At 40.8% G+C, this 23721-nt stretch overlaps 1 protein-coding gene across 1 annotated transcript in view; it reads left to right on the top strand.

Annotated features, from left to right (window-relative positions):
- Positions 1-11337, top strand: part of LOC140734953 (cathepsin E-like) — a 51887-nt gene extending 40550 nt beyond the window's left edge. Inside the window, exons 6-9 of the mRNA XM_073059687.1 lie at positions 6257-6379; positions 8877-9018; positions 10881-10979; positions 11078-11337. Coding sequence (XP_072915788.1) covers positions 6257-6379; positions 8877-9018; positions 10881-10979; positions 11078-11239 — 526 coding nt within the window. The 3' untranslated portion in view covers positions 11240-11337. The remainder of the gene's footprint in view (positions 1-6256; positions 6380-8876; positions 9019-10880; positions 10980-11077) is intronic.
- The last annotated feature ends 12384 nt before the right edge of the window (positions 11338-23721 follow it).

Here is a 23721-nt window from a genome sequence, read left to right as displayed (position 1 = left end):
CTTCTGCCTTTTCTTTGTCCCGTATTAGTCACCTAGACACTTTTAATTTGGAAGCAGAGCTCTGGACACCCTGGGTTGTAAGTTGCTACTGTATTATTATCAGTGATTAACGTCAGCCCCCTTGGAGCATCCTGACAAGCTTTGACAAGCCCCAACTAAGACAAAGCATGAAGATTTTTGCAGATTTTAGCATCCAGGATATTTTCAAGGAACAATGCCTCAAAAAGGCAGCGTCCATCATTAAGGACCCCCATCACCCAGGACGTGCCCTCTTCTCATTGCTACCATCAGGGAGGAGGTACAGGAGCCTGAAGGCACACACTCAATGATTCACCTGAGGGTTGTAGATTCAGTAACCTCCATCATGGGCACTATCCTCCCCACTACTGAAAACATTTTCAAAAGTTCAAAGTTCAAAAGTAAATTTTATTTTCAGAGTACATATATGTTACCACATACAAACCCTGAGATTCAATTTATTGTGGGCATACTTAGTAAATCTATGGAATAGTAACTATGACAGGATCAATGAAAGATCAACCAGAGTGCAGAAGACAATTAATTGTGCAAATGTAAATATAAATAAATAGCAATAGATAACGAGAACATGAGAGAATGAGATAAAGAATCCTTAAACTGAGATCATTGATTGTGGGAACATCTCAATGTATGGGCAACAGAGGGTAGTTATCCCCTTTTGTTCAAGAGCCTGATGGTTGAGAGGTAGTAAATGTTCTTGAACCGGGTGGTGCAATTCAGGAGCAGCTGCTTCCTATCTGCTGTCAGATTTCTGAATGGACTTGAACCCATGAACACTTCCTAACTACTTATTTAATTTAACTAGTTTATATAGATTTGCTGTAATTCACAGTTTGTATTGTTATGTATTGCAATGTACTGCTGCCACAAAAACAGCAAATTTCACAATGCAAACACGAGGAAATCTGTAGATGCTGGAAATTCAAGCAACACACACGACGTATTCACAATGTATAAACCTGATTCTGATTTTTTTCAAATCTTAAAAGCCATTAGAGTTTCTGCAACTAATTCTTAACAATATAACATTTTAAAAAGCTAATTATAATTAAATTAAATTAAATAAACTTCAAATCAATAAAAGTATTAAAATGAAGTAAAATAAATTCACGGAGAACATGTTATGTTTAGTAGACTCTAAGAAATAAATTTCCACTGGAGTGAATTGTGTAATCCAATTAAATTGGTAGTATCACTCCATTGGATGGGGCATTTCCAGGACTGACCCATGTGTGTGTATCTAACCTAGGTGCAGCATCAGATGCAGGAGCAATGACATCACAGGTTTTCTTTCCACTCTTGACCAAACAGCAGGACAATTGCAAATAATAATAATAATAATTAATTAATTACCCATTATGTCACTGGTGTTTAGGGTACCTATGAAGGTCCTCCATCTCTGTCTGTCTTTGGCCATATATAGAAGGAATCTTCATTGCTGTTTCTGTAACAATTTTATTCTACCAGTGATGTTGTTAGCCCGAACCTGGAGGACCAGTGGACCACTCTTAGTCTGTCCTCTACCCTCTGACGTGTTTGGCATGGGTGACTCTACCAAAAGAGTTATGAACCTCTGACTCCAGCCAACAAAGCTCTCTGGGTCATTGAGGCACAGAAGCCTCCAAACCCTACAACAAGGGTGTGGTCCTCTTGGAGGAAAAATAAAAATATAATGTTGAAAACTCACTGTCATTTCAGTGAAATGTAAATTCAATGTGACTTGGTAAGGTTATCAACAATGAGGAGACCCGAAGTTAGTGTCGGTAGCTAGAACATGTTTCCCATAAAACGAGAGGGCACTGGTTTAAGGTGAGAGAGGGTTTAAAGGGGAATCCGATGAGTAAATCTTTTACACAAAGATTAATTTTTTTTCTGGAATGAGTTGCCCCTGGAAGTGACAGAGGCAGAAAGAATAACCACATTTAGACATGTACTAGAATTAGCAATGTTTCAAGGGGTATGAAATAAATTTAGGCAAGTGGGATCAGTGTAAAAGGCATGATTGTTGCATTAATATAGTGAGCCAAAGGCCTGCTTCTATGCTGTAGAACTCCATGAGTCTATTAGATTATTTATTTATTTTATTTAGAGATAGATCGCAGAACTATTTACTTAAGTTAACTGAACCTGTCTTTTGGCTATTTTAAAGAAGAACCTGTCTTGAACACACATCTCTGTACTTCACCACTGGTCCCATTGGGCTAATTATGACCATAATTTTAACTTATTTTCTTTTTCATATTTCTGCCCATGATGTCTTCACTGCCTGCTGACTTTCCCGTATATCGTTTCTTACCATACATGTAACTTGATGCTTAACAACTACATTCCACTCCTTCTAAGTTCTGTACTGTTCAAATCTACCTTTCAGATCCCAATCCCAATTTGCAAAGTTTGTCTTCTTTTGCATGTTTGTCAGCCTTTGTTTGTGTGTAGTTTTTTTATTGATCCTACTATAGTTCTTTGTTTTACGATGAATACCTGCAAGAACATGAATCTCCATGCAGTATACAGTGACATTGTGGTGAACTAGATATAACCATATAACCATATAACAATCACAGCACGGAAACAGGCCATTCCGGCCCTCCTAGTCCGTGCCGAACTCTTAATCTCACCTAGTCCCACCTACCCGCACTCAGCCCATAACCCTCCACTCCTTTCCTATCCATATACCTATCCAATTTTACCTTAAATGACACAACTGATCTGGCCTCTACTACTTCTACAGGAAGCTCATTCCACACAGCTATCACTCTCTGAGTAAAGAAATACCCCCTCGTGTTTCCCTTAAACTTTTGCCCCCTAACTCTCAAATCATGTCCTCTCGTTTGAATCTCCCCTACTCTCAATGGAAACAGCCTATTCACGTCAACTCTATCTATCCCTCTCAACATTTTAAATACCTCGATCAAATCCCCCCTCAACCTTCTACGCTCCAATGAATAGAGACCTAACTTGTTCAACCTTTCTCTGTAACTTAAGTGCTGAAACCCTGGTAACATCCTAGTAAATCGTCTCTGCACTCTCTCTAATTTATTGATATCTTTCCTATAATTCGGTGACCAGAACTGTACACAATATTCCAAATTTGGCCTTACCAATGCCTTGTACAATTTTAACATTACATCCCAACTTCTGTACTCAATGCTCTGATTTATAAAGGCCAGCGTTCCAAAAGCCTTCTTCACCACCCTATCTACATGAGACTCCACCTTCAGGGAACTATGCACTGTTATTCCTAGATCTCTCTGTTCCACTGCATTCCTCAATGCCCTACCATTTACCCTGTATGTTCTATTTGGATTATTCCTGCCAAAATGTAGAACCTCACACTTCTCAGCATTAAACTCCATCTGCCAACGTTCAGCCCATTCTTCTAACCGGCATAAATCTCCCTGCAAGCTTTGAAAACCCACCTCATTATCCACAACACCTCCTACCTTAGTATCATCAGCATACTTACTAATCCAATTTACCACCCCATCATCCAGATCATTTATGTATATTACAAACAACATTGGGCCCAAAACAGATCCCTGAGGCACCCCGCTAGTCACCGGCCTCCATCCCGATAAACAATTATCCACCACTACTCTCTGGCATCTCCCATCTAGCCACTGTTGAATCCATTTTATTACTCCAGCACTAATACCTAACGACTGAACCTTCTTAACTAACCTTCCATGTGGAACCTTGTCAAAGGCCTTGCTGAAGTCCATATAGACTACATCCACTGCCTTACCCTCGTCAACATTCCTCGTAACTACTTCAAAAAATTCAATAAGGTTTGTCAAACATGACCTTCCACGCACAAATCCATGCTGGCTACTCCTAATCAGATCCTGTCTATCCAGATAATTATAAATACTATCTCTAAGAATACTTTCCATTAATTTACCCACCACTGATGTCAAACTGACAGGTCTATAATTGCCAGGCTTACTTCTAGAACCCTTTTTAAACAATGGAACCACATGAGCAATACGCCAATCCTCCGGCACAATCCCTGTTTCTAATGACATCTGAAAGATCTCCGTCAGAGCTCCTGCTATCTCTACACAAACTTCCCTCAAGGTCCTGGGGAATATCCGGTCAGGACCCGGAGATTTATCCACTTTTAAATTTCTTAAAAGCGCCAGTACTTCCACCTCTTTAATTGTCATAGGTTCCATAACTTCCTTACTTGTTTCCCACACCTTACACCATTCGATATCCTTCTCCTTAGTGAATACCGAAGAGAAGAAATCGTTCAAAATCTCTCCCATCTCCCTCGGCTCCACACATAGCTGACCACCCTGATTCTCTAAGGGACCAATTTTATCCCTCACTATCCTCTTGCTTTTAATATAACTGTAGAAGCCTTTCGGATTTACTTCCACCTTATTTGCCAAACCAAACTCGTAACTTCTTTTAGCTTTTCTAATCTCTTTCTTAAGTTTCCTTTTACATTCTTTATATTCCTCGAGCAATTCCTTTACTCCATGCTGCCTATATCTATTGTAGACATCCCTCTTTTTTCGAACCAAGTTTCTAATATCCCTTGAAAACCATGGCGCTTTCAAACCTTTAATCTTTCCTTTCAACCGAACAGGAACATAAAGATTCTGTACCCTCATAATTTCACCCTTAAATGACCTCCATTTCTCTATTACATCCTTCCCATAAAACAACTTGACCCATTCCACTCTCTCTAAATCCCTGCGCATCTCCTCAAAGTTAGCCTTTCTCCAATCAAAAATCTCAACTCTAGGTCCAGTCCTGTCCTTCTCCATAATTATATTGAAGCTAATGCTATTGTGATCACTGGACCCGAAGTGCTCCCCAACACATACATCTGTCAGCTGACCTATCGCATTCCCTAACAGGAGATCCAACACTGCCCCATCTCTAGTCGGTACTTCTATGTATTGTTGCAAAAAGCTATCCTGCACACATTTCACAAACTCTAAACCATCCAGCCCTTTTACAGAATGAGCTTCCCAATCTATGTGTGGAAAATTAAAATCTCCCACAATCACCACCTTGTGTTTACTACAAATATCTGCTATCTCCTTACACATTTGCTCTTCCAACTCACGCTCCCCATTAGGTGGCCTATAATACACTCCTATCAGTGTTACTACACCTTTCCCATTCCTCAATTCCACCCAAATAGCCTCCCTAGAGGAGCTCTGTAATCTATCCTTCCAAAGCACCGCCATAAGATTTTCTCGGACAAGCAATGCAACACCTCCTCCTCTGGCCCCTCCTACTCTATCACACCTGAAGCAACTAAATCCAGGAATATTTAGTTGCCAATCACACCCTTCCTGCAACCATGTTTCACTAATAGCTACAACATCATAATTCCATGTATCAATCCACACTTTAAGCTCATCCACCTTTCTTACAATGCTCCTAGCATTAAAATAGATACATTTAAGATACTCTCCACCTCCTCCTCTCTTTTCATCCCTAGCAATGCATTCAAATTTATTATCCTTTTCTTTCTTCTCCCCTACAACTTCGGGCTGAGCGCATCCCTCCTCCATCACCTGCCTGTCCTCCCTCACACACGGTCTACTTACTTGCTCTACTGGTGAACTAACCTCCTCTCCCATAGTTTCCTCAAATTGATTTCCGCCCCCCCATCTTACTAGTTTAAAGTCTGCCCCGTAGCCCTAGCAAACCTCCCCGCTAGGATATTGGTCCCCCCAGGATTCAAGTGTAACCCGTCCTTCTTGAACAGGTCACGCCTGCCCCAGAAGAGGTCCCAATGATCCAGAAACCTGAATCCCTGCCCCCTGCTCCTGTCTGACTGCTCCTGTGGCTCCTCCCACAGACCCTGCTGACTGCTCCTGTGGCTCCTCCCACAGACCCCCTGCTGACTGCTCCTGTGGCTCCTCCCACAGACCCCTGTATAAAGGCGACTGTGGTCTGCTGCTCTCCCTCATTTTCCCAGGATGTAGTGTTGTTCTTCAGTCAATAAAAGCCGATATCTCACTTCCTAAGTCTCAGCGTGAGTTATTGATGGTGCATCAGACATATATACTGTATATATACCATATATACTGGTATTTTGATAACAAACTTACTTTGAACTTTGAAATTTAAGAGGGACTGCAACTACATTGGAAGTAAAGGACACAAGCTTCTGTAGAAAATATGTAATACATGTAAATAATGAGAATGTCTTCCTTATTGTATTAAATGCCAATGACATTTATTTTCCCAGAGAAATGGACAGACAAAGAGGTGGTGAACTGACACTGGGAGGAATTGACCATTCCCGGTACACAGGGGACATTAACTGGGTCAGAGTTATAGAGAAGAAGTACTGGAAAATATCATTACAGAAGTAAGTGAGTGTGAACCTGGTAAGTTATCTTTGATAAACTATAGTTGTGAGCAGACTATTTTAGCTTTGTGGATGGACATTGATACCATTCAGAATCAAACAGAGACATCGTTATTAACATATTTAAATATTTAAGTAAATCAGGTTAACTAGATTTAAGATAATTTGTAAGTACAACTCAAGAAAAATCAGTATACTCTAAAAACACTTGTATAGAAAAATCACCGTGTGTAATTTTTGATGTTATTAACTATAATACCAAATTTAGCCTATATATTATATACAGTATATATATTATAGGACCATAAGACAGAGAAGCAGAATTAGGCCATTTGGTCTATTAAGTCTTTTCTGCCATTACATCATGGCTGATCCAATCTTCTTCTCGGCCCCAATCTCCTGCCTTCTCCCCATATCCCTCAGGCCCTGACTAATCAAGAATCTATCAACTTCTGCCTTAAACATACATAAAGACTTGGCTTCCACAGCTGCCTGTGGCAAAGAATTCCACAGATTCACCACTCTACAATAGTTAGAGAAATTTTTATAAAGAGAACATCTGAAATTCTGATAAAATGAAATAATGGGAAAGTAAAGCATCAGGGGTTCCTACCCTTTTTAATGCCATTGACCCCTACCATTAACTGAGGGGTCCACAGATCCTAGGTTGGCAATCCTGTCATAGACTGAAATTTTTATTTAAATGCACAGTTCAAATAAATCTACCACAATAATAAGTGGAATCTGCATGCACTGTACATGATTTACTTAAGTAAGACTTTACGATTGCAAATGCCTGTAAGTGGTTAAAAAATGGATGATACAAAGTAATTAAAAGAGCCACAATTTTTAATGCTCTGCAGAATTTGTCCAGAATGTAAAGTGATAATGACCATTCCGGTTGTTTTGCATCACTACTTAAACTTGCCTCGATGCTCCCTGTGCGGGCCCATGTTCTTTAGGTCTACAAGGAGGCTGGAGTTTAGCTTGGTGCTTCATTCACTGTAGAGGGAATAAGATATGGTTATTCAGTTTGGAAAGTCTAGAGGAATGGAATCCCCAGTTATTTATTACTGCAGGACTTCTTTCTTTTTAGTCATCTACCTTCCAGTCAATATTATAGTACATGGTCCGAGCCAAGGCACCTAATGTCTGAAATGGGCTGAGGGAAAATGTGTTAGTCAGTACTCTTTGAGATCAATGGAGACAGGCTGATTTTGGGTGTCAGAGGTGATGAGTTGGGGTGGAGGGGACAGTAACCGATGGTAGTCACTGGCCTAGGCTGGTGAGCGGGAAGATGGGTGGGAAGGGGGTTTAGTGTAGGGGCAATGGAGGCAGAGAGCTCAGTTGGATGTTTGCAGAGTGACTTGTTGGACTTGGCAGATATGCTTTAGTTTCTCTTGGTTCACAACCCAGAATTGGCCTTTCTTCCCTCCTTTCAGCTGTAGATTTCCCTGAAGTAGATTTGTAACTGGGGTTATTATTGTCAAATCTTCTGAGATACATTGAAAATAATTGCCATCCATACGGATCATTTCATCACAACAGTGTATTGAGGAAATACAAGGGGAAACAATAACAGAATTCAGAACTGAGCATTACAATTACAGAGAGTGTCCAGACAGATAATAAGATGCAAGGTCACAATGAAGTCAATTGTGAGGTCAGGAGTCCATCTTATTGTATAAGAGATCTGTAAATAGTCTTAGAACACACAGATAGAAGCTGTCCTTGAGCCTGATGGGATGTGATTTCATGTTTTTGTATCTCTTAGCGATGGGAGGAGGGGGAAGAGAGGATGTCCAGGATGGGAGGGGGCTCTGATTCTGTAAGCTGCTTTAAGGAGGCAGCAAGTTATGTAGAGAGAGTCCATGGAGGACACTATGAAATGAAGCTGGATAACCTCATTATAATATTTAAATTAATAACACAAGCAAATCGGCTGTCCAAAATGTGTGTAGTCTTTGCTCAAACCAAAAGTGAATTAATTTGAATCAATGAGCATTCCAATTCAGAATCAGAATCAGAATCAGGTTTAATATCACCGGCATGTCGTGAAATTTGTTGTCTTTGCGTCAGCAATACAATGCAATATATATAAAATAGTTAAATTAAATAAACAGTGCAAAAATAGACATAAAAAAGTAGTGAGGCAGTGTTCATGGGTTCAATGCCCATTCAGAAATCCAATAGCAAAGGGGAAGAAGCTGTTCCTGAATTGTTGAGCATGTGTCTTCAGGCTTCTGTACCTCCTTTCTGATGGTAGCAATGACAACAAGGCATGACATGAGAATCTGAAATTTCTTTGGGTTAAAACATCTGACTAAATATTATCCTAGTGATTTTTTATGAGTTAAGATATACTTCAGTGATTAACACAAATATCAATTTGCAATTCAAAATCGGGATCTATATCTGAATGTTTAGTCATGTTGAAAGATAGATCCGTTGTTATGCTTCTGACTTGGGAATGATTTACATTATGTTTCTAATCCAGTATAAAATTTCACAACACTGTCGTGTGTCGCAATGGCTGTTCCGCAATAGTTGACACTGGAACCTCTTTGATAGCTGGTCCCTACTTGGAAATAAAAGAAATGATTCATAATTTTGCTGACATACAGGTTGGCACGGGCGAGGTATGAATTTTAACTTGTTTGTTGCTGAACTGATCCTAAACTTTTATACGCTGCAGCAATTAATATTTCTTGCTTTATCTACTGATGCAAATAATTCTTTGACCACATTTTAAAGTACAGTGGACATAATCATCCATAAATTTGATGTTGAAACCTTCCGGAGATTTATAAGCAGAATTCTGAAGATTAGTTATAAAATTATTCATTATTTCTGGGAGCATGGTTTATGCATTGTGAGTAAAGGATCTGTGGAATCTCCTTAAAATCCACAGTGAATAGTGATTTTGCACAGTATAATCAGAATTATTTACCAGTTTTCTGAGTTTATTGAGCAAATTAAAGTGATACAAAACTTTGAATATCATATTTCTGTTTGATGTTGGGGTGTTTGCTGAGCTTGGCAATTAGTTTGCTAACGTTTCATTACTAGTTGAGGTGACATCCTCAGTGAGCAGTTGTTGGTGTTTCTGTCTGGGAATGAATTCCCATTCATATGCCCCCCCCCCTTTGCTTTCCTCGGTCCTGATTGGCTGCACCTTCAGTTGATCTTAGGATTCTATTTGATTGCATTTCTTTGGTCAATTAAGGGTTCATAGATGGTGTCTATTTTGATGTGTCCATTTACAGAGTTATCAGAATAAAATCATGGTTGTAAAAATTCTCATGCCTGCTATGTGTTTGCCAGGCAATAGATTTCAAAGATCAACCAAAGGGGTAGCTGATCAGGACCGAGGCAAGTGAACAGGGGGTTATATAAACACGGGCACTCCCGGAGAGGAGCACCAACAACTGTGCACTGAGGATGTCACCTAGACTGGTGATGAAACGTCTGCAGCCAATTGCCAAACTCGGTGAACACGCAACATCCAACAGATTTTACATCTGCTGGAAATCCAGAGCAACAAACACAAATGCTGGAGGAACTCAGCAGGTCAGGCAGCATCTATAGAGAGGAATTAACAGTCAATGAAGAGTCTTGGTCCAAAACATCAACTATTTATTCTTCTCAATTAATTCAGTAATCAGTCCTGCTGAAGGGTTTTGGCCCAAAATGTCGACTGTACTCTTTTCCTGGATGCTGCCTGGCCTGTTGAGTTCCTCCAGAATTTTGTGTGTGCTGCTTGGATTTCCAGCATCTGCAGATGTTCTCTCGTTTATAATTTAGTAATCTTGTCTGATCTTAGCACAGTGCCATTTCTTTTCCCTTGCAACCCCCTCACCAATCAACCATTCCATTGGGAAAGTCATCTCTGACCCTCGAAGACAATCGAACAATAAATATGTGACTTAATCGTCAGTGACCTCACTTATCTTCTGTTTGGGTCAGTTACTCTTGGGAACCTCCAAACTCACACCACCAGGTTCAAGAACAGTTACTACCTCTCAACCATCAGGCACTTGCCTTGTCACTGAAATGTTCCCACATCCAAAGATCTCACTTTAAGGACTCTTTATCTCACTATCTCATGTTCTTGTTATTTATTGCTATTTATTTATATTTGCATTTGCACACTCTGTTGTCTTCTGCACTCTGGTTGATCTTTCATTGATCCTGTTATAGTTACTATTCTGTAGATTTATTGAGTATACCCACAATATAATCAATCTCAGCGTTGTATATGCACTTTGATAATAACATTAACTTTGAACTGTTGTTTGCAGGGAATTGTAGACATTGCTTGTGCCTGTAAAGTATTCACAAGATCAATAATTCCTTTGCAAAAAATATACTTCCTAGCATCTACCAGATCCATTGTTACATATATATGACCCACTTACCAACACGGATTGAGGAGTTGTAGAATTACTTTAGAAAATAACTTGAACCCTCTTTCATCCATAATCTGTTTCTTCATTATCAGTTTTTAGTAGAATGCAAAAAAACACTGAGTTTGCCAAATGTGACATTTACGATTGAAGGTGTGGAATACACATTGCAAGCTGAAGACTATATTAAAAAGGTACCGTTTAAACTGAATTTGTACGCATTTTCTTGTAAAGAATAAATAAACATTTTTTGAATAATTCAATTCACAATTTTATACTTTCCTTTCACCAGTTTGATAGGAGAAACTTAATGTGCCTGTATGGATTCCAAGCTATGAATGTATATACTTCTAATGACTCACAATGGATTCTGGGAGATGTTTTTCTCGCAAAATTCTACACCATTTTTGATCGGGGACATGATAGAGTGGGATTTGCTAAATCTCGTCAGTAGTGAAGACCTGTGGGAACATAGAAGACTGAAGCATAAGAAGTGAACTGTTCCTATTTAAATATCTACAAAATGGTGTTTAATGTTTCAGTAATATTCAGTGTTACAGGCAACTGGAAAATTAACAGTTCTATTTTACTGAAATAAAAGTAATCAATTCCAACTCTGATGCCTTCAGCAATTACATTCTGTAATATTGATTTCAATAAAGAACTTGGGAATGTTGAGGATAAAAGTTAAAATCTTTGCTTTATTGAGGTGATGAAGGGTTGAGGCTCTCAGTGTGGGGGTCATGGGCCCTGCGGTCCTCAGTGACTTGCCATAGAGCGTTGGGCTTCTCGCTTTCTCGAGCACCTATATTTACTAATTGTTGTCTGAGCTAGAGTTGTTAAGCCCTTGTGCTGTCTGTTTATTCTTGTTGATTTAATTGTGTCTGACATAGTTTCCCCGTCTTTTATGATTATTTAAAGGGAACTCTCATTTAGTGCTTTTGTGGAGAATGATTTGTCTCACAGCGTCTCTCGGTTGTGCCACCAATGCTCTGTTGGTATTCTTATACAGAACCTCCTGTTCCCGTCTCTTCATGAGGAGTCCGCTGTTCCTCATCACCTTGGTTGAGTTGTTGCCAGTGCTCATGTGACAAAGCCTGCCGTTCCTCTGAACCTGGGTTTGGTCCTGCCAACGACCACCATGACAGAGCCATGTTCCTAAGGTTGAAGTAATGGGACGACGAAGGCAATAAACCCAGTTTAAATAAACATTCATGATGGAAACTGTGGATAGGACAGGGGTTGGAGGGTCATTTCTATTGTTGACGTGATAGAATCAGGATTAATTCCAAACAGTTTAAATAACCATTTATGATGGAAAAAGCAGGGAATATTTCCATTGTTGACATGATAGAATCAGGATTAATTCCTATCATACTCAGGAAGATAGGTGACCACTTGTTTTCAAAGGGCTCCCAATTCTATTGGGAAAGCGTGAGCTAAACTGTAAATATACTGCCTGACAAATACCATTAGCATCATATAAGACACTAATAACAAATTTGTGCTTCTTGCCATGAGAAGATTTTTTTTTCAGGTTAAGAAAGGCAGCCATGGGGTTTGATTTTAGTCAATGACAAAATTAAGTGGGTCTGGATGACTGGGTGAGGTGGTCAGTGAATTTGGAAAATAGCTGACAGAGGGTCCTTGTGATGAACTGGTGGCCGTGCTACACAGACTCATTAGTTCAGGCTCCGTGTGATTTCTTCTGCCACCGGCCACTGCTATTGTTTATCAGGCAACCATTAAATTGTCTCGGCAACCGGAATTCTTTTGCCCAACCACACAGATGCAAGAGAAACCATGATATGATTTGAAGAACTGTGATTGAATTCTCTTGGCTAGTACTTATAGCAGAGCATCATTAAAACAAGGCAGTCATCATTTATTGCTTGTCAGATTTTCCAGCGCATAAGTTAGCCTTAATAATTCAAAGTATTTCTTCAGGTATTTAAACTTACAGAATCTTTTCACAGTGTGCACAACAATATGCATCACTGTTGCTCTATGTTCTTGTGATTTTGTGAGAGATGACCAGTTCTTGTTGGAATTATAACCCTATGAATCAGAATCAGGTTTAATATCACTGTCATATGTTATGAAATTTGTTGTCTTTACAACAGCAGTACAAAGCAATACATAATAATAAAGACTGTGAATTAAAGTAAAAAAATATGTATACTTGCTTTTAATTTTATTTCATGATTTTATTGTTATGTATTGCAATTTATGTATATAATTGTTAAATTAACTAAGTAGTGAGGCAGTGTTCATGGGTTCAATGTCCATTCAGAAATTTGATGGCAGAGGGGTAGAAGCTGTTCCTGAATTACTGAGTGTGTGGCTTCAGGCTTCTGTACCTCCTTCCTGATGGTAACAGTGATGACAAGGCATGACCTGGGTGATGTGGGTGGGTGGGTGGGGGGGGGGGGGTTCCTTAATGCTGGATGCTGACTTTTTGAGGCATCACTCCTTGAAGATGTCCTGGATGCTGGGAGGCTAGTGTTCATGATGGAGCTGACGGAGGTCACAACTCTCTGCAGCTTATTTTGTTCCTGTGCAGTGCCCCCCACCCCCCATACCAGATGGTGATGCAGCCAGTCAGAATGCTCTCCAAGGTACATCTGTAGAAATTTGCGAATGTCTTTGTTGACATACCAAATCTCATCAAATTCCATTATTCAAACTAGAAATTACATTACGAATAAACAGCATCAATGGGAATGATGATAAAACAAATCAAAATCTTAAACTAAGACCAAAACAATTTCTCTTATTCTCAGAAAATTCCTTTTCCAATCTCACTTATGTTCCTCTTCCAATCTCCAATCTCACTTCTGTTATTTAAGAAGGGTGGGACACAGCAGAAACAAAACTATAGACCTGTTAGCCTGACATCAGTGGTTGGGAAGTTGTTGGAATCAATTGTTAGAGATGAGATTACAGAATACCTGGAGGCACATGACAAGATAGGCCAAAGCCAGCATGGTTTCCTGAAAGGAAAATCCTGCCTGACTAACCTACTGCAATTTTTTGAGGAAATTACAAAAAGGGTAGACAAAGGAGATGCAGTAGATGTGGTGTACTTGGATTTTCAGAAGGCCTTTGACAAGGTGCCGCACATGAGACTGCTTTGCAAGATAAAAGCCCATGGAATTATAGGGGAGTTACTAGCATGGGTGGAGCATTGAATGATCAGCAGAAAATAGAGGGTGGGAATAAAGGGATCGTATTCTGGTTGGCTGCCGGTTACCAGTGGAGTTCCACATGGGTCAGTGTTGGGATCACTGCTTTTACAATGTATGTCAATGATTTGGACTATGGGATTAATGGATTTGTGGCTAAATTTGCTGATGATACAAAGATAGGTGGAGGAGTGGGTAGTGTTAAGGAAACAGAGAGCCTGCAGAGAGACTTAGATAGTTTAGGGGATGGGTAAAGAAGTTGCAAATGAAATACAATGTTGGAAAGTGTATGGTCGTGCACTTTGCTGGAAGAAATAAATGGGCAGACTATTATTTAGATGGGGAGAGAATTCAAAATGCAGAGATGCAAAGGGACTTGGGAGTTCTTGTGCAGGATACCCTAAAGGTTAACTTCCAGGTTGAGTCGGGGGTGAAGAAGGCAAATCCAATGTTGGCATTCATTTCTAGAGGTACAGAACATAAGAGCAGGGATGTGATGTTGAGGCTCTATAAGGCACTCGGGTGACCACACTTGGAGTATCGTGTGCAGTTTTGGGCTCCTTATTTTAGAAAGGATATACTGACATTGGAGAGGGTTCTGAGAAGATTCACGAGAATGATTCCAGGAATGAAAGAGTTACCGTATGAGGAATGTCTGGCAGCTCTTGGGCTGTATTCCCTGGAGTTCAGGAGAATGAGGGGGGATCTCGTAGAAACATTCCGAATGTTAAAAGGCCAGAACAGATTAGATATGGTAAGGTTATTTCCCATGGTAGGGTGAGTCCAGGACAAGAGGTCACAAATTCAGGATTGAAGGACATCCATTTAGAACAGCGATGTGGATAAATTACTTTAGTCCGAGGGTGGTAATTTAATAGGTGTATTTAAGGCAGAGATAGATATGTTCTTGATTAGCCAGGGCACCAAAGGGTATGGGGAGAAGGCAGGGGCGTGGGGATGACTGGAAGAATTGGATCAGCCCATGATTGAATGGTGGAGCAGATTCGATGGGCTGAATGGTCTACTGCTGTTCCTGTTTCTTATGGTCTTGTGGTTACCAGGTTCTGCACAAACACCCACAGTCCTCGATGCACACATCATATCATTCCCTCTTTTAGACCACAGAACATAGAAGAGAACAGCTCAGGAACAGGCCATTCAGCCCACAATGTTGTACTGAACCAGCTAAAAATCAAATCCGAAACATCCACACACAATACCTCCTACCTACACAATGCCCATATCCTTCTATCTTCCTTATATCCATGTGCCTGTCCAAACATCTCTTAAAAGCCTCTAATGTATTTGCCTCTACCATCACACCAGGTGGCGCATTCCAGGCATCCACCACTCTCTGAGTAAAAAACTCACCCCTCGCATCCGCTTTGAACCTACCCTCACCTACCCTGGGAAAAAGATATTCTATCTATGCCTCTCATAACCTTGTAAACCTCCATCAGATCTCCCCTCTGCCTCCCATACTGCAGAGGAAACAACCCAACTTTATCCAGCCTCTCATTATAGTACCTGCCCTCTAAGCCAGACAGCATCCTGGTAAACCTCTGCAGCACCCTCTCCAAAGCCTCAACATCCTTCCTACAGTGGGGCAACCAGAACTGTATGCAATATTCCAGATGTGTCCTAACCAGCCTTTAATAAAGTTGCAACATAACTGCTTGACTTTAGAACTCAACGCCTTGACTACTAAAAGCAAGCATTCCATAAGCCTTCTTACCCACCTTATTGACCTGTGTAGTCACTTTCAAGGAGCTATGAACTTGGATCCCAATATTTGTTTGCTCAGCAACAGTGATAAGGACCTTGCCCTAAATGGTGTACTGTCATCCTTGTATTTGCCCTACTGAAGTGCAACACCTCACATTTATCTGGATGAAGCTCCATCTGCTATTTCTCAGTCCATCCCTTCAACTGGTCTATATTGTTCTGTATTCTTTGCCAGTCCTCTACACTATCCACAACTCCACCAATCTTGGTATCATCCCCAAACTTACTAATCACATGTGTACACGTGAGTCAGCAGGAAGAACTATACATGGATAGGCGACAGGGCAGAGAAGAATGGATAACGTGCTTGCAAACCATATAAGCAACGTCACTGCAAAGCTTGAAAACTTGATCTCAAATACAGATATGCCACAGAAACTATTGACAATTCCACTAAATACTTGTATCCTTTACTGAAATTCAGCGTTGGTCGCTGATGGGCTGCTAAGGCTCTAGTGATGAATATCTTGTGTTCCCAATTAATCACAAAGATACAGCAGGGTCCAGACACTTGCAATGCAAAGAAGTGCAGGAAACACTCAGTGCACCAGGCAGCATCTGTGGTGAGAGAATCAGTTAAATATTCAAATAGAGTATTTTCAGCACTTCCTGCTTTTATCCCACTGGAATGTTGCGTTCGAATGGTCATTCTCTCACTGGATGCTGCGGGAGGATGGTGCTGGAATCCTAGGTCCTGGCAAGGTTTAATCAACACGGTTTGTGGACTGGACTCTATAGTTCACACTATGATGTGTTTCTGGTTTCTGGTCACTCCTTTTCTGTTGCTATTTTGGGCGATTTTGAATCAGGACGGCCTGCAGGTAACGAACACTGATCTGAATTGAATATGCCCGGACTCCTTCCATCTTGTGTTTTATGTTCCGTGTTTTTCGCTCATTTTTTGTTGCAGTTTGCATGATTTGTCTTTAGTTGCGCGTGGTGGGGAGTTGAGCTTTTTCTTTGAATGGGTTCCATGGTTTTGTTTGTTTTGTGACTGTGGGAAGATGAATCTCAGGGTTGTATACTGCATACATACTTTGATAATAAATGCACTTTGAACCTTTGAATGTTTATGGTGAGATAGTGTGACTGGTATTATCTGAACTTACTACATGCCAACAATGTTTGTTCCCCATCCCTCACTGAGATACAGATATTGGTACCTGTCTGATAGCCACTCACTATTTGTACCAGCTTGTATTACCCAGCGCATACTTGTCTAACTTCTTTCTAAAAGCACGATAGCCAATTGCTTTAATCACTTCCCGCGGCAGTGCAGGAAATGTTGTAGCTTTCTATGCCTCTGCTCTTGAGATGCTTATCTGAAAATAAACATTGTGTAAATAGAATGATCGTAATTTGAATGTGTAGTTCTACTTCAACTGCCGTGACGTTAACGATAATCTTTTAGGCATATTTGCCTACTGAATACGTGTTATCTGCTGTTATTAATGTGGCCGTCTTATTTATAAGAATTTCAAAACAATACTTAGAAATAAACACTTCTCCCTACGTCGGCAAATTTTATAATGTATATACTAATTTACTCGGATTTGCTCTTGCAATAAATTCATTGAAGTTGCATATAGACACTGCTCCCTGTTTTACTTACTTCCATCTCCCATTGCTGGAATTATGAGTACTTAGATCTGCCAATAGACACATTTTACGGAAAGTCATTCATTCCGTTGGAGTAATTCTTCGGTTTACTATCCAGGCAAAGCTGCTTTGAGGTGTGGATGCGCCATCTAGTGGTAGTGTCCAGAGTGGCTAATACATATCTTACAAAAAGGTTTATTATGATCAGTGACAACATTATATACCTATTTATAAAGAACAGCTATTCTTGTTACTTATAATGCATAGTAGAAGTCCTCTCTTAAGGGATGCTTTCATATTAGTGGTTGTTGGAGTTGGACATCAACATTTCATTTTCAAAGTCTGCCATTTTACAGTTAAATTCATAATTCATTTTAGGCCAAAATTAATGTATTCTGATCGTTTTGAAATAATGTGTTCTTCAGTGAAATTTTAAGAACTTATTTATCTTTTTGCAACACACACAACATGCTGGAGGAACTCAGCAGGTCAGGCAGCATCTATGGAAAAGAATAAACAGTTGACGTTTTGGGCTGAGACCCTTCTTCAGGACTGAGAGGGAAGGGGAAGATGCCTGAATTAAAAGGTGGTGGGAGGGGAAAGAGGCATGGAAGGTGATAGGTGAAGCCAGGTGGGTGGGAAAGGTCAAAGGCTGGAGAAGAAAGAATCTGATGGGAGAGGAGACTGGATCATCAGAGAAAGGGAAGAAGGAAGGGACCGGGGGAAGTGATATGCAGGTGAGACAAGGTAAAAGGTCAGAATGGGGGATAGAGGAGGGTTGGAAATTTTTGTTCATCAGAAGGAGAAATCGATATTAATGCCAATAGGTTGGAGACTACCCAGGTGCTATATGTGTTGCTTCTCCACCTCATCTGGCACAAGAGGAGGCCATGGACGGCATGTTGGAATGGGAAAGAAATTGGAATTAAAGTATTTTGCCACTGGGAAGTCCTGCTTATGGAGGATGGAGTAGAGGTGCTTCATATTATTTTAGAACTTAAGGATTTTCTGAACAAGAAATTACCAGTAATAATTGAGATGAATGGAGTTTGATTTATAGATATGTAGTTGGTTAGGAAGAGGAAAGCAGGGATTCACAGGAAATGGAACATTTTTAAATGGATATTCCTCCAAAAATCAGTGCCATGGATCCAGTTTTGCCATCTCCATATAAATAGCCTGGATTTGGGAAAAGAGAGAAGGAAACATAAACTCCACGTGATACTCAGCTGTTTTTAGCTACTCAGACCAATTCTCTGAGAATATGTTAAATTTCAGGTGAAAAACACTTGGGAAATTCCTGTTGGAAGTGCAAGACAGTACATTTTTAGAACAACAATAGATAATTGCCATGAATTCTATTTGTCCCAATTCATCTTTGCTTTCTCGTGCCACAAAACGTGTCCTTTAATAGCATCTTTAAGTGTTCCTCGTTAGGCAGCACAGTGCCTGGTTTCACAGGTTGGTACATGTTCTTCCATTGTCCATTCACAAGTGAATTTCACAGTGCGGGCCCTGGAACTGGTGCAACGTTCCTACTCCTTTTAGGCAGTAAAACAGATGGTGGAAACCTCTGGTTACTTGGCTGATGTAATCCAAACACATCTGGTTCCCTTTTCCCTTGTGAAACTGCGATCATTATAAAACAATCCTCAAGAGACTGTTTTTCCATAAATAAGCAAGTAGAAGGAAAATAACAGTGCATTACGGACAAAAGATCAACTCTTTAGCAATGAAAACGCATTGGCTCTTAGCTTAACTGCTCTTTTCTTGTTCAGCGAAATGCTTTACAGGTATTTGCATAAGACGATAAGTTGATTGTAGGGGCTGAAATGACGAAGGTTAGGCTAAATTGTTCCAGCATTTTTGTTCACAATCTCTTAAAAAGCACTTAGTCTCAAATTGTTCCTGCCTTTTGTAGTACAAAGTTCAAAGTTCAAAGCACATTTATATAGTTAAAAAAAATTAGAAGTAAATTTTATCATCAGAGTACATATATGTCACTATATACAACCCTGAGATTCAATTTCCCACAGGCCTACTCAGCAAATCTATAGAATAGTAACTATGAACAGGATCAATGAAAGATCAAATAGAGTGTAGTACAGTATGTATACATTATTCTCCAAGAAGCCCCCAACCTTTTTGTGGCTTTGAGGCTTGTGTATATCAACGACTTAGAGAGCTTTGTGGCTACAGTCAGGGCCTCATGCTTTGGCTCTTAGTAGGGTCACCTATGCCGAGCAGGTCAAAGGGTAGAGGCCAAACTAAAAGTCGTCCAATGGTCCTTCAGCTTGGGGGTTTGGCTCAAAGCTAACAATCCTGACTGGTCAAAAAGTAGTTACAAGAGCAATAAAGAGTCCTTCTTTATCTGTGTGTGATGGTACGTACAGTCAGAGATGAAGGATCTTCATTGTTGCCCCAAATGCCAGCAGTGTAACGGGCAGTAAGTAAGTATACATTATAAACCTTGAGATTTGTCTCCTTATAGGCAGTCACAAAACAAGGAATCCAAAAGAACCCACTAAAAAAAAAAGACTGACAAACACCCGATGTTCAGAGACAGAACAAAACATGGATGCGTGGGGATCTTTGCCTGAACTTGTAACCCATCAGAGTGACTGAAGAACAAAATTAACATGAGGGAACAGTTGCTAGTTTATAACTATTAACGGAGATGAAGTGGGGGACAATGAAGACTGCCTTAACTGAAATACTCAAGATATGGTCAAATGAATTGGCAAAGATTTCCAAATATGACTTGCTATACATAAATATAGAGTGGTGGGATGGAGATACATCTCTACAAAAGGAGGCATAAGGTGCCTCCCTCCACCTTCCCTCCACTAGCCTACAGGTCACCCTTGGACAGGATTTACCACCTGCTTAGACCCCTGATCAGGGTCATATGACCAGTTGGTGCATATCATAAGACCTGGCTATGCGGCCAGGTCAGCCTCTCCTGCTCCTATTTCTTATGTTTTTATAACCACTGACGCCAGCCAGGCAATCTCTGAAGGGTACTGAGAATAGCTAGAGTCACTTGTCTTGTAAAGATACTACGCAGAAGAAGGCAAGCCACTTCTGAAGAAAAATTGTCACAAACAATCATGGTCATGGAAAGACCATGACCAAGGATGTAATGTTGAGGTTTTATAAGGCACCGGTGAGTCCTCACTTGGAATATTGTGAGCAGTTTTGGGTCTCTTATCTTAGAAGGGATGTGCTGACATTGGAGAGGATTCAAAGGAAGTTCACAAAAATGATTCTGGGATTGAAAGGCTTATCATATCAGGAACATTTAACAACTCTGGGCCTGTACTCATTGGAATTCAGAAGAATGAGGGGGATCTCATTGAAACCTATCAAATGTTAAAAGGCTTGGACAAGGTACATGTGGAGAGGATGTTTCCCATGGTTGGGGAGTCTAAGACCAGAGGACACAGCCTCAGAATTAAAATGGAGATGAGGGGGAATTTCTTTAGCCAGAGAGTGGTAAATCTGTGGAATTCGTTGCCACTGGCAGCTGCGGAGGCCAAGTCATTGGGTATATTTAAGCCAGAGGTTAATGGATTCTCGATTGATCAGAGAATGAAGGGATACCGGGGGAAGGCAGGTGATTGCGACGGACAGGGAAAATGAATCAGCCGTGATGAAATGGTGAAGCAGACTTGATGGGCCAAACAGTCTGATTCTGCTCCTAAATCTTTTGGTCTTATGATTGCTAGTGTCATACAGTATGGCACATAACAAATGGATGATACATAAAAATAGTAACTATCATCCTTTATCTTTCTGAGTGTCGGGTACAGATTTGGGGAACTGCTGTGGTCCATTTTATTAGACGCTGCGCGTTCCAGCCACTGCATCTTGGTGATACCGAGTGTGAATGCTGAAGCTGGTTACTCGAGCGCTAACCAAATGTACGGGTTTCCTGGGTGATCTGTCAGAGCTGGGCTCCACTAGCTACGCGAGGGGTATTCCATCACACTTCTGATCGATGGGAGTCACATGGTGAAGTACTCCTGTAGAAACCCCAGTCATTGAGCTGCTGTTATTACCTCAGCTTTTTTTATAGCTGTCCTAGTTAACCTTCGGACTTGCATGACGCATCCCCTCAGTTTATCTCAGTAAGCATTTAATAAGGACCTTTCTATAAATGCTGTATAATTCTTTACCCTATGTCCAAAACGGGATGAATTAATGTTTGTTATCAAAGCATGTATACATTAGACAATCTTGAGATTTGTCTCCTTACAGGCAGCCAAAAAGAGCCCATATAAAAAGAAAACTGACAAAACCCAATGTTCAGAGAGAGAAAAACAAAACAAAACATGGATGTGTTGGGATCTTTGCCTGAACTTGCACCCCATCAGAGTGACTGGAGAACAAAATTAATATGAGGGAACAGATGCAGGCTAATACAGTGACAATGAATGGAGATGAAGTGGGGTCTATGAAGACTGTCTTAACTGAAATGATCAACTTATGCACAAAATCATGGGGGTGGCAGGGTAGTGTAGCGGTTAGCACAAAGCCAGTGACCTGAGTTCAATTCCCGCTGTTGCTTGTAAATAGTTTGTACATTCTCCCTGTGACCGCGTGGGTTTCCTCCGGGTGCTCTGGTTTCCTCCCACAGTCGTAAGGAGTACCAGCCGGTAGGTTAATTGGTCATTGGGCTAGGAGTAAATCAGGGATTGCTGGGCAATGTGCTTTAAAGGGCCTATTCCATGCAGTATCTCAGTCAATCAAAACATAAATCATTGTCAAAAAAAATATCCATCTTGAGCATGACCGACTCTGTGAATTCTCCATGACCAACAATGGTTTGTTCCCTTCCACTAAAATGCAAGAGGTTGAGAATAGCTTCCATTTCACCCATCCAATGATTCAGGCATCACTTCCACTTTTGGTGAAATTCCCCTGCAAAGTATCCAATGAAGTAAGTTAGTTGCTGAACCCTTCCACCAGGTCACTGCGGAGATTAGATGTTATTCTCTAAACTATACTGATCAAACCTCACATCCAACCCTCAGTGAGGACAGGCACCCATCTCCATCTTTCAGACTGCGTCAAACATCTGCACTCCATGCACCTAAAATGGAACGTCCTGGTGACCAGTTCTGACATGTGGGTCCATGGCCTCCTCTTGTGCCAAGATGAGGGCACTCTCAGGTTGGAGAAGCAACATTTCTCTAGGTAGCTTCCAACCTGATGTCATTAATATCCATGTCTCTTTCCAGTAATCTTTTCCCTCCCCCTCCCCTCTTCCTCTATTCCCCACTCTGTCCTCTTACCTCTTCTCTCCTATCTCCTTCCCCTGGTGCCCCTCCTCCTTTTAGGAGAGGTCCACTCACCTCTCCTATCAGACTCCTTCTTCTCCAGCCTTTCACCTTTCCCACCCACCTGGCTTCACCTATCTCCCTCTAGCTATCCTTCTTGCCCTTCCCCCCACCTGTTTATTCTGGCGTCTTCTCCCTTCCATTTCAGTCCTCAAGAAAGGTCTTGGCCCGAAACGTCGACTGTTAATTAATTTCCATGGATATGCTGCCTGGCCTGCCGAGTTCCTCTCGCATCTTGTGTGTGTTACCCTGTATTGTATTGCACTGCCAGTGTTCATGCTACCCTCCCCTTTTCTTCATTGATCTACATCTTCAGTCCTTCTCTGCTCTTTCCTGATATGCCCTTTTCGTCTCTTATTCCCTACCGTTCGTCTGCGTTTCAAACCTATTGGTAGGTGTGTATCTGGAATTTTGTGACCACCTGTAACAAGGAAATTCAACCATTAGGAGCAAACTCCTCACCGCCACCCATTCAAGCTGATGTTTGCTAATCCTTCTAGTTGGTAACGGTGGCACCAATCTGAAATGCCCACATTATTTCTCCGAGCGTTCATTCCCTTTTTCCTTCGTGTCTAACATATAATTATCAGTTTACATGGTTTCTGCTTCAACCATTATTTCACAGATTTCTATGTAAATACATCTTCCTTGTTTTCTTGATCTTCTGTTTGTAGATTACAGTCAAGTTTACATTCTATATGAATATAGGGACAAAATTATCAATAATTTAAGATGTACGAAGTAGGATCCATTAAATATATTTCAGTATTCTCACAATGGAAGGCTTTACTCAACTGCATACGTGTTTGATCGACTGTGTATAACTCAGTGTGTGATGCGTAATTGAGATTGCAATCTGATGCAGGTCCTGAAGGTCTATGTATTTGTATGGATAATCTCTAATGATTCGGATGTGTGAAGGCGCTGCGCGCAGAACCACCGTCTCCACATGAGACAATATGGATAAAGATGTAGCGTCCACGCGCGCAGCCGCAGAAGCGGCCTGCCGGCAACGCGCAGCCGCG

The sequence above is a fragment of the Hemitrygon akajei genome, chromosome 10 (assembly GCF_048418815.1).
Source record: "Hemitrygon akajei chromosome 10, sHemAka1.3, whole genome shotgun sequence".
NCBI classification, from domain to species: Eukaryota; Metazoa; Chordata; class Chondrichthyes; order Myliobatiformes; family Dasyatidae; genus Hemitrygon; species Hemitrygon akajei.
The sequence above is the reverse complement of the archived record's forward strand: the minus strand, read 5'-3'. Positions and strand labels throughout refer to the sequence as shown.